The sequence below is a fragment of the Pipistrellus hanaki genome (genome assembly GCF_964339955.1).
Source record: "Pipistrellus hanaki genome assembly, chromosome: 9".
Lineage (NCBI taxonomy): Eukaryota > Metazoa > Chordata > Mammalia > Chiroptera > Vespertilionidae > Pipistrellus > Pipistrellus hanaki.
In genome coordinates, this window is record NC_140511.1 from 54001987 (window position 1) to 54014512 (window position 12526).

At 37.6% G+C, this 12526-nt stretch overlaps 1 protein-coding gene across 2 annotated transcripts in view; it reads left to right on the plus strand.

Moving 5' to 3' along the window:
• Positions 1 to 11687, plus strand: part of NUCB2 (nucleobindin 2) — a 41190-nt gene extending 29503 nt beyond the window's left edge. For both annotated transcript variants that reach the window (XM_084895476.1, XM_084895477.1), the window contains exons 11-14: positions 242 to 331; positions 7611 to 7781; positions 8051 to 8129; positions 11549 to 11687. In XM_084895476.1, coding sequence (XP_084751602.1) covers positions 242 to 331; positions 7611 to 7781; positions 8051 to 8129; positions 11549 to 11556 — 348 coding nt within the window. In that variant the 3' untranslated portion in view covers positions 11557 to 11687. The remainder of the gene's footprint in view (positions 1 to 241; positions 332 to 7610; positions 7782 to 8050; positions 8130 to 11548) is intronic.
• Positions 11688 to 12526: the final 839 nt, after the last annotated feature.

Genomic DNA, 12526 nt, shown 5'->3' on the forward strand with positions numbered 1-12526 from the left:
GGATATAAATATTTCTTTGCATTTCCAAATTTGAATAATATAGAAGAGGAAAATATCTATTTTCTGATTTTGATATAATGTTTAGTGTTCTATTTTGTTTTTTTCCTCTCAGTGTTTATGGATGTTAGGCTAGCTCTAACTGCTGTATGTTTATGTAGTAGCATTTATTGGAAGACAGTTTCTAGTGTCTAAGTAATATGAGAAATAGTTATTTGATTTTACTACATTTTCCTTTAATCAGGTTGATTCTAACAAGGACCGATTGGTGACTCTAGAAGAGTTTTTGAAAGCTACCGAAAAAAAGGAATTCTTGGAGCCTGATAGCTGGGAGGTAGGTAATAGAACCTATTTGAAATGGGATGTATGATTCAAGAAATTCCACATCAGTCTATTCTACTTTTAACTTTTATTCCCCATTATGTTTGCATGTATAGTCTTACTATTTTGGCTTTTCATATAAAATGTCATTTTTAAATAAGGAACTTGATTTCTTAGAAAGCTTATGGCAATTGATCTCTTGTTTGTAATCACATTGCATATTATAATTAGAAGTCTTTTAAAAAGTATAAAATAATGTTCATTCTTGAAAATTAGAAATATAAATACATTTAAAGGATAAATTAGAAGTTATCTATAATCCGCCAAAACCGGTTTGGCTCAGTGGATAGGGCATCGGCCTGCGGACCGAGGGGTCCCAGGTTCGATTTCGGTCAAGGGCATGTACAATGGTTGTGGGCACATCCCCGGTGGAGGGTGTGCAGGAGGCAGCTGGTCTATGTATCTCTCTCATCGATGTTTCTAACTCTCTATCCCTCTCCCTTCCTCTCTGTGAAAAATCAATAAAATATATTAAAAAAAAGAAGTTACCTATAATCCTACCACTTAGAGGTAGACACTAAAATTATGTATTGTGTTACGCCAATTTAAAAATTGCTTATATATTTAGTATATGCATCTATAGCATAGTGGGTATAGTGTATGATCCCATTTTTTATTTTACATATACACATACATTCATAGCTATATATATTTTTAAAATGCCTTTACACTGTATAGATGACGGTGAATTTATGAAATTCTATTTTTTTTAATTTATCAATATTTTTTGAACATTTTTCAGTGTTATTGCTCAAATATATGATTTAAAAAAATGACTCCTTAGCATGCATGTTGGGTGGTTCTAGCATCATTTATATAATCATTTCTCCAAGTTTAGACATTCTGGATGCATCCCACTTTTTTAAAAATTTTTTTTACTATAATAAATAACACTTATAACTATCCATTTGTTCATACATTTGTGGCATCTGTGATTTCCCTGAGATGAATTCCTAGGAATAGAACTATTCTCAAAGTTTATAAACTTTTTATTTATTTATTTTTTATTTTTTATTTTATTTTTTAGTTTCTAAATGTATCTGTCAAATTGCTCCAGAAAGGTATTCCAATTTATATCCAAGCTGCCTGTGTAGAATTGAGTGCATACGCATCTTACAAGAGTGGTTGAGAAGCACCAACTAAACTAGGTTGAAGAAAGAACATTGTCTTTTTCCTTATAGAAAAGAAAAATATGATCATTTCCATTAGATTTTAATTGTCCAGAAAATCATTTGAGATAGCTGTGCTGGCTTACCTGGGATTGAAGAGTTTCCAGGATGTGTTCTCAGGATATGGAACTTTTAGTGCTAAAATCAGGAAAGTCTCAGGCAAATTGGGACAGTTGGTCATCTTAGTTTGAGATTAAAGAAATCAGTTGCTTTTAAAAAAAAGTTTTATTGATTTTTAGAGAAGAAGGGAAAGGGATAGAGAGAAAGAAACATCAATGATGAGAAACATCGATTCATTGCCTCCTGCATGCCCCCTACTAGGGATTGGGCCCTCAACTGGGACATGTGCCTGACCAGGAATTGAACTGGCAACCTGCTGGTTCATAGTTCGAAGCTCAACCCCTGAACCATATGGGTGGGGCCAGCTGCTTTTTGTTATAAGTTTTGTCTATCATTTGAAATATTTCTGGACTTTAGCGAAGAAAAATTCTAAAATTATTTGAACATGCAATCTATTTAATGTTTCTGGTGATTCAGATAAATAGATAATTATGTACTTTTTTTTTATTTTGACAGTTTCAGATTTACAAAAAAGTGTAAGAATAGAATAAGAATTTCTGAATTTCCTTTGCCAAGATTTCCTATTTTACATTTACTTCTCTCCCTCTATTTTTAAATCTGTGTATATGTGTACACATATAATTATTTTTGAGAGTAAGTTGCACATGATACTGCTTTAACCTTACATACTCAAATGTGTATTTTTTTGGGGGGAAAAAAAAGATTTATCTCATATAATCAAGTAAAATTATCAACTTCTCCCCCTCCACTCACAATACTCTAATCCATGCACGCGGAATGTCCGGCCTGCGGGCTGTATACGGCTCAGAGATCATTTGGTCTGGCCCTGCCAAGGCATTAGTGGTGAGTTATTAAATGTTTGACCAAAGATAGCAGGCTAATTGTTAAACTGGCAATTTTGTATATGGCCTGAGAATGATGTTATAAATATCCAAATGGCCCTTGGCAGAAAGAAGGTTCCCTACCTCTCTAATCAGGTAGAGTTGATTGAGATTTTTGTCAACTTTCCCAATATTGTCTTTTATAGCTACAGAAAACTCAAGATAATGCATTGGATTTAGTTGCAAAGTCTTTCTAGTCTCTGTTAATCTGAGATAGTTCCTGAGCCATTGTGTTTCATGGCATTGATATTTCAAAAGATTGTAGACCAGCTATTTTGTAGACCAGCCATCAGTTTGAGGGGCTGTTTCCTTATGATTCCTACTTTTGACAGGAACATAGCTGAAATGATGCTCACTAAGAACATGGTATCAGGAGGCATATGGTCCTGATTATTCCTTAACTGGCAATATTAACTTTGATTATTTGGTTAAGATGAAGTCTACCAGGTGTTTTCACTGTAAAGTTACAATTTTACCTTTTATAATCTAAAAATATATCTTATAATTGCCAGAATTATATCTTATAATTCCTCAAGAGTCAGATTTTAAAAAACAGCATCATTCTACATCATAAGTCTTTCCAAATACAATTTGTAAGCATTATTTTCATGCCTATGGGTGCTTAATTATTTTCTCAGGATTAGACATTCAGATTATCTTCAGTCTTTTGTTGTTATTTTATTTTATTTTTAAAAAATATAATAAATCTTTTTGTTCAGATTATTACAAGTGTTCCTCTCCCACCCCCCCCCCCCCGCCCCATAGCTCCCCTCCACCTGATTCTCCACCCCACCCCAGGCCCTTATCCCCTGCCACTGTCTTCATCCATAGGTGTAAGATTTTTGTCCAATCTCTTCCTACACCCCTCACACCCCTTCCGCCTGAGAATTGTCAATCCACTTCCTTTCTATGTCTCTGATTCTATTATATTCACTAGTCCATTCTGTTCTTCAGATTTTTTATTCACTTGATTTGTAGATTCACTTGTTGGTAGGTATTTGATATCTTTTTGTTGTTCATAGTTTTTACCTTTACCTTTTTCTTCTTCCTCTTCTTAAAGAATACCCTTCAGCATTTCATGTAATCTTGGTTTGGTGGTGATGAACTCCTTTAGCTTTTTCTTGTCTGTGAAGCTCTTTATCTGACCTTCAATTCTGAATGATAGCTTTGCTGTGTAGAGTAATCTTGGTTGTAGGTTCTTGCTGTTCATCACTTTGAATATTTCTTGTCACTCTCTTCTGGACTGCATAGTTTCTGTTGAGAAATCAGCTGACAGTCGTATGGGTACTCACTTGTAGGTAACTAACTGTTTTTCTCTTGCTGCTTGTAAGATTCTCTCTTTGTCTTTTGCCCTTGGCATTTTAATTATGATGTGTCTTGGTGTGGTCCTCTTTGGATTCCTCTTGTTTGGGGTTCTGTGTGCTTCCTGGACTTGTAAGTCTATTTCTTTCACCAGGTAGGGAAAGTTTTCTGTCATTATTTCTTTCAATATCCTGATCTCTCAATATCCTGATTGATATATCAATTGATATAGCCTTCAGTATCCTGATCTCTCTCTTCTGGCACCCCAAAAATCCGGATGTTGGTACGCTTAAAGCCATACCAGAGGCTTCTTACATTATCCTCACACTTTTGGATTCTTCTTTCATTCTGCCTCTCTGGTTGGGTATTTTTTGTTTCCTCATATACTAGATCTTTGGTTTGACTCTTGGGGTATGTTGATCTACAGTTGAGTTTCTATATATTCTTTATTTCAGACAGTGTATGCTTAATTTCTGACTCGTCCTTTTCCTTTTCCTTTTTTTTTTTTTTTTTTTTTGTATTCTCATTAAGGTCCTTGAAGGTCTCTTCAGGTTTCTCAGCAGTTTTTAGAAGATTCTTGAGTAACCTTATAAATGTGATTCTGGACTCTGTGTCGTCTAGTAGTTTGCTTTCCTCAATCTCTCCCATTCGTGATATGCTTCTGTGTCTCCACATTTTGGTTGCCTTCCTGTGTTGATGGAGTGGCTTTGTGTGGTAGGTGACCTATAGGGGCCAGTAGCTCAGCTTCCCCAATCACCCGAGGTGGTTGCTCTTGGTACACCCCTTTGTGAGCTGAGTGCAAAATCTTGGTGTAGGTAAGCCTTGATTGCTGTTGGTACACTGGGAAGAATTGACCTCCAGGCCAATTGGCTGTGAGGACCCGCTGTGTCTATAATGGAAGAACTGCTGCACTGGAGACATGCTTATGGTGTAGGCCTTGTTTCAGTGGGGGTTTGGTGCTCATTGAGTCCGCCTCCCAAATGTGTCACTTATGGATATGAGGAGTTGAAATCTGGTATCTCATACTGACCATTAGATACACTGGCTTCTGGCTCTCAAATGGGGTGCAGTTCAGCTACTGTCTGAGGCCAACCGGCAGAAGCTGCAGAGAGAACCACAGTCCTCTCCTTCCTGCTTGGAGTTTGGAGGCTTTGGAGCTGTCTGCACCAGGTTGCAAGTTTGCTAGGTTAAACTGCAATAGAGAAGGCCATTCATATGCAAAAGCTGCTTCTTGAAGCTTGGGTATGTTTGTAGATTGTGCTGGGCAGAGCCTCAGGACGTCATTAGGCTAGGGCCTGGCAAACAGTGATAGCTGGCAGTGAGCCCTCTCTACCTTTCTGACCGTGTCCCTACATCTCACGCTCCAGCACAGCAAACAATTATTCTTGTGTGCAGTTCTGTAAACAAGCCACCCTCACTTTCTAACCCAATGGCAGACAGTCCAGCTTCTTTCCAGAAAGTGGATTTCAGAGAGATTGGGAGCTTGTCTCTCTTCGGGTTGAAGAAAGCAACGTGCGCATTCTCCTCTCCCCCCTCCCCCCATACCTCAGTTTTTCAGCGCTTGTGCCTAAATGCTCTTTTCTCTTTCAGTCTAGTTGTAGAGCTTCCTCTCAGCCAGCTTTCCCGTGGTTCTGGGTGATAGACGTTTTGTCTTTCAGTTGTAGTTTTGAAATTGTTGTGCACGGCAGCAGTTTAGGTGTGTTTACCTGAGCCGCCATCTTGGCTCTCCTTATTGTTATTTTAAAAAGTGCGGCTATCAACAAATTTTTATATAAAGCTTTTAATGTGTCAAGGACTATGTTATAAAGTAGATTCTCAATGTAGCATCAGGGTCAAGAGAATATTTTTAAAACTATTGATATATTTTATAAAGAATATTGAGCCGAAACCGGTTTGGCTCAGTGGATAGAGCTTCGTTCTGCGGACTGAAGGGTCCCAGGTTCGATTCTGGTCAAGGGCATGTACTTTGGTTGCTGGTACATCCCCAGTAGAAGGTGTGCAAGAGGCAGCTGATCAATGATTCTCTCTCATTCATGTTTCTAACTCTCTATCCCTCTCTCTTCCTCTCTGTGAAAAATCAATCAAATATATTTTAAAAAAAAGAATATTAAAAGAATTGCACTAATTTATATTTACACTAATAAAAAATGAGTGATTTAGCCGGGACCAGTTTGGCTCAATGGATAGAGCATCGGCTTGGGGACTGAAGGGTCCCGGGTTCGATTCCGGTCAAGGGCATGTGCCTTGGTTGCGGGCATATCCCCAGTGGGGGGTGTGCAGGAGGCAGCTGATCGATGACTCTCTCATCGATGTTTCTAACTCTCTATTTCTCTCCCTTCCTCTCTGTATAAAATCAATAAAATATATTTTTTAAAAAATGAGTGATTTAAAAAAATGTATTTTTAAGGATATACTTTGAGACTTCTCTACAAGTTCCATCTTATCATCATTCTGGTCAGCATCATTTGCTACCTGACTGTTGACAAATGGTGATTTTCTAATCACCATTCCTTCTACATTTATTTTTTGTCTTTGTATTGTAAGGAAAAGCTGCCCTTTTCCTCTTCTCTCTCTGTTTACTGTAGACTCGTGGATTCCAGTTTTATTCAGTAAACCTGCATCCTTCCTATTATTTCCATTCTTGGCTAATGGGAGTTTCCTCAAACAGGTTTTGTGGCCTTCTGGTATGTTCCCATCATTCTTTGAGGACTTTTTAATTTTATTTTTTAGCATAAGATGTTCAAGGTTCATCTTGTTCCTTCTCTGTTCCACCTATGAAATCAGCAACTTTTCAGTTCTTTGTTTTTCAGTGGAGATCAATAGTACAGACCAGGAGCTGGGCACTGAATTGACTACTTGCTACTGAATTGTCCTTGCTTTTAAAGCAAGTCCTGGTCAGATAATATAGCTGGGAATTAAAAAAAATTTAAATACATTTGTATTTATTTATATTTTGAATATATACATATACACACATACTTTTACACACATACATAGATGCACTACACACATTTATATTCATTTTATATATTTCACTGCCAATATATATTACAACTCATGAATTCACACTATCCTCTTCAATTTTAATACACCTTGAATTCCAATACATTTAATCTTTTTCTTTTTCTGTATTTCATACAAAACCTGGCTCCAATTTTCCACATAGTTTTCCACGTATTTGCTCAGTCCTCCCATATTCAAAGCATTTTAGCATTGCTAATCCATGCCTCTGCAAAACAAGACTAAGATTTTAGATTTTTGGGTTGTTTTTAACCTGAGCGCATGTAGTCCAGATACTGTGTTCTGAAGTTTCTTGGGTTAGCTCTTTTTTTCCCTTCTCCCTTTTGTCAGTTATTTTATTCAGTTAAAATAAAAGTATTATTTATTTGTTTCTGTTTCTAATCAATTTGGGGGATTTTTCTGTCCTTGTGGATTTTAGTTATTTGGTTGTTGTTGTTTTTGTGATTTTGTTTTTTGTTTTTTGAGTATGTAAAACATTGAATATTTCAGGAAAGCAATTCTTTACAAAAATGTGTATTCAGAGGAGTATGATTTCCTTGCTTTCATTTCCTTTCCACCCAGTTTCTCCCTCTTTCTGTAGATAAACAACCTCATTAGTCTTTAAGTGTTCCTTTTATTCATAGTACACAAAAATGTATTTTCTTAATTCTCTTTCTTTTTTTATAATACTATATTCTATTACACTTTGCTAATCATACAATTTTATAGCTGAATCAGACCTTACTATTGCATTTCTAAGATTATTCTTTCTTCGTTTTTTGTTTTTGTTTTTTTTTAGACATTAGATCAGCAACAGTTTTTCACAGAGGAAGAACTGAAAGAATATGAAAATATGATCTCCTTACAAGAAAATGAACTTAAGAAGAAAGCAGATGAGCTTCAGAAACAAAAAGAAGAACTACAACGTCAGCATGACCAACTCGAGGCTCAGAAGCAGGAATATAATCAGGTGGTATTTTGTGGAAGGATTGTGGCATTAGAAAGGATTTTAGGCGCTTTTCTAAAGCCTGTGTTGTAGTAATATTTCAATGTACTATTAGCTACAGTATTGTAGGTGTTGGTATTTTTAAAACTGCTTTGTTGAATATTAATCTAAATTTTAGAATTTGACTATTTCATCTTGGAAAATTTCAGTTAGTTGTGATTTGTTCAAGGTCACACATATCAGAGAAAAATTAAGTACTGCTTCCTTTTAAAACATTACTTTTCATTCCCCAGGTCATACAGCAGATGGAACAAAAAAAATTACAAGAAATTTCTCCATCAGGGCCTGGTGGAGAATCAAAGTTCGAGCCACGTATGTAATTTTGTTTGCTTATTTGTTTAAGGGAATAAATTGAAATCCACATTTATTGCAAGTATAATGTCAAATTATTATTATCTTTGCTATTTTCTATATATTTGTGGAACTACAGCACCTTACATTACAGAAGGCCTATAAAGTTTTTATGCATCTGTATATTTCAAAAGCTATATAATTTGATAGGCATATTTATGATGAAGTGATTTGTTTCAACATTATCATTCTTTCTAATCATTTATTGATATTATCAGAGAACATGTTTTTAATTTTAATTTTTTTCTTAACTATAGTCTCCATTCTGACACAGTTTTGGTTTTACAACATTTGGTAGAGTAAGCGTTGCCCAGCCAGAGTATCCATTCCCATAAAACATTCAGGTAAAGAAGACACAAGTTATTTGCATAAACCTCTCTAAACATTCCAAGGCTCATAATCTCACCAGTTCTTTGGGAGAAGAACCTTTATGTTCTCTCCATCTAACTGTAGTTCACACCAGCGCTTCACCAGTGGATTTTGGTCTACAGTTTGTGGAACTCCCATGTCAATGAGTCCAGAAATTTATCTTTTCTACCTCCTGACCATTTTACCCACTCTGGTGTAAAGACTTTGAATCCCCAATGAGTGGTTGAGTCAAAGGACCCTGGTTCCTTTGTCAGCTTTCATCTTCCTTTCTTTTTTTTCTTTCTTTCTTTTTTTTTTTTTTTCTTTCTTTCTTTCTTTCTTTCTTTCTTTCTTTCTTTCTTTCTTTCTTTCTTTTTTTTTTAAATATTTTTTATTGTTGATAGTCTTACAGATATCTCCCATTTCCCCACTTTCCCTCTTTCTCCCAGCCACTACCCGCCCCTCAAGGTCTGCACTATCCTATTGCCCGTGTCCATGGGCTATGTCAGCCTTCATTTTGATTCATCTCCTTCACCATTGCTCAAAGCAATTTCAAGTCAGATTTCTCATTATAATCTTTGAATCTTGGCTTTCAAATGTTCCAAACCAGGATAAATAAGGCAGACCTGTTTGGGGCTCTTTAATCCTGGGGAGTCATTAGGGGGTTCTTTTGGCATGCACCACTTTGGGTAGAACTGTATCAAAACATTTGTTCAATCTCCATCATTGTCCATTTTATTTACATCTAACCACTGAGGGTGTGGGTGTTCATATGCTGGGCCAGGGCCACTGTGGTTGGGGTCCCAGCATTGGCTCCTTCTTTGGGGGCTCAGTAGCATGGATTCTGGGCAGCTCCATCAGATGAGGTTGGCATAGGCAAAGACTGAGGGAGTCCTTAGTGGCAACGTTAGGTGTTGGGTTTGGCTCAGGGGATACAGCTTCGGCCTGCGGACTGAAGGGTCCTGGGTTCGACGGGTTGCGGGCTCATCTCCAGATCGGGGCATGCAGGAGGCAGCCAATCAATGATTCTCTCTCATCGTTTATGTTTTTATCTCTCTCCCCTTTCCCCTTCCTCTCTGTAATCAATAAAAATATATTAAAAAAAAAAAAAAGCTTAGGTGTTCCTGACAGTCACGAGGGCTGCTTGGGTCCTTGGTGATGAAAACTGCTGGGGTCTTCTCCTTTTCCTCCAAAGAGAGAGGTAACAGCTGAGGGCACCCCTTTGGGCAGCAAGCTCTGCAGGACTGGGGGATAGAGGGATAGGTTGGCAAAGGTCAAATGCTGTCTGTGCTTGTTTATGTGGCCATCTTTGACTTCTGTGCTCCACTGGGCTGCTGTAGCTCCTGCGTGCACTCCAGAGCTCTCTCAGAGCTATTTTCATCAGTAACCATCGTTTTTCTGGCGGCGTACAAGTGCTGGGACCTCCTTGCTGACATCATGCTCTTAAATGTGTGTGTGTGTAAGAAATAAAGATGGTCCTTTCGAGACAGGAATTTTTCGTCGTATTGACTTTAGTTGGAGAGCTTTCATGGTGCTCAGCTAACTTGGGACAGGCTAGGACCAAGGAAAACTAGTTGGCTTCTGCTTCCTCACCGATGACTGTCCTTGACCAGGAGACTAAGAGGATGGAACTTTCAGGGGATGATAAAAGGTAAAGGGATTTCTTCTTCTTCTTCTTCTTCTTCTTCTTCTTCTTCTTCTTCTTCTCCTTCTTCTTCTTCTTCTTCTCCTTCTTCTTCTTCTTCTTCTTCTTCTTCTTCTTCTTCTTCTTCTTCTTCTTCTTCTTCTTCTTCTTCTTTTTTAATATATTTTATTGATTTTTTACAGAGATGAAGGGAGAGAGATAGAGAGCTAGAAACGTCGATGAGAGAGAAACATCGACCAGCTGCCTCTTGCGCACCCCCTACCTGGGATGTGCCCACAACCAATGTACATGCCCTTGCCCTTGACTGGAATCGAACCTGGGACCTTTCAGTACTCAGACCGACGCTCTACCGCTGAGCCAAACCGGTTTCGGCGGGATTTCTTCTTATAGAAAAAGATAAATAACTGGTCTGTTTAAATATTTAAGAGCATGATGTCGGCAAGATTGTGGGCTAGGAGGTCCCACCACTTGTACCGCCCCCAGAAAAACGGAGACACCAGCCGCTCCAGAGTGCTCGATACTAGTGGTTCTAGTCATAGGCATTCACAATGCTGCACTCATGGTGGTTTGTGAACTAATGGGTAAGGCGGTTTCTGCCTCCATTGCTGAAATTATTTGGTTTGGTGCTTCTAATGCCAGACTTGGCAAGTTTGTAGTTACTGCTTCTTCCTTTTTGCTGTGCTAATTCTTTTTTCTTTTTTTTAAATATATTTTATTGATTTCAGAGAGGAAGGGAGAGGGAGAGATAGAAACATCGATGATGGGAGAGGATCATTGATAGGCTGCCTCCTACTTGCTCCCCACTGGAGATGAGCCTGCAATCTGGGCATGTGCCCTTGACCAGAGTTGAACCTGGGACCCTTCAGTCCTCAGTCCAATGCTCTATCCGCTGAGCCAAACCAGCTTGGGCTGCTATGCTGGTTCTTGAACCACATCTTTATTACTGATCCATCAAGTAGGGTAGCTGAAGTAAGTTCTGCTATGGTAACCCAATGTGGGTACGGCAAATGTATCTTTCAGTTTCTAAGCTGTTCTGGACTAAAGGTTGTGCAGTATTGATGTTCATACCTTGGCTTATCTGATCCATCTTATTGGAAGATTTATGTCGCAGGCCCTTATTCTTTATACAAACACACACACAAAAGCCAGTATAGTGCCTCATAGCCCAAAATGTGAAGACAAGAAGTCAAACACCCAGATTTCACTTAGGTTTTTGGCATCTGCTATAGTGTCTTTTTGAAGTATTATAAATGATCCCCTGTTTGTGTTTGAGATCCTGAATGTTTTTAATTGTAATAAATTATTATCTAAGTGTATTTAAAAATAAACATTATGTATAAAAGGAGATTTCTTTAAAATGAGAGTATGTATTTTTTTCTTTGAACAGTCATTTGAAGTCTGAAGTCCACCAGAACTTGGAAGAAAACTGTAAAATCAACATCTGTGTCATCTTTTTACTTCCCTTCCTTTTTCTCTACTCAAATATTTTAAAACAAATGGAATAAAGGAAGATACTTTTAAAATAAGGACACTATTTTTTTTTTTTTTTTTACACAGATATTTAAAGATTGAAGCCTACCAGAACTAGGAAGAAAACCTCACTATCTGCTGTCACTTTCGTACTCTCCTCTTTTTTCTTTGTTCTCCTTTAGTGATTTAATTGAGTAGCCTTAGGCCATAATTTAATGAAACTCTCAGTAAACATGTAAGTGAGAAAGCTGTTTGTTACTTTTTAAATAAATTGCTCTCACTTGCTCATGAAGATAGATATTCTTTTATGGGTGCTTATCATCCCCTCTCTCTTTGATACTCACAATTCTCCTCCCGAGAAGACCATGTAATGGTATTCCCTATTTCTTGGTAACTTCTTCCTACTTTCATCACTCTTAACTGCTAGAAATTCTTCTACGGAATAGTTTTTTGATACTACTTGAGGTCATTTTTCACTCATACTTTTGCTTTATACTCTATCATTTAAGATCAGATTTGCTACATATAACCAAAAACCAAAGATAACAGTGGTTTAAATTAAGTAGGAGTTTTTCCCTTTTATATAAATCTGTAGGCAGGTGGTGTCCAGGTTCCTATCTTTCTGCTCTACTATCCTCAGTACATTGCTTTCATCCTCAAGCTGCTTCATCCTTACTATCCAAGATTGCTTTTGGAGGCAGCTGGGAAAGGCAAGAAAAGGATCTTTCTCCACTTGAGGAGCTTTCTCGGCTCCCTTGAAGCAGTTTTCCTGGAGAACCACACAACATTTGAACTTACATCTCATTGGCCCAAACTGAGTTACATGGCCATCTAGCTGCTAGGGAAACTGAAACATTCTTGTGGCAATGTGACCAGCTAAAAGTTAGGATACTTG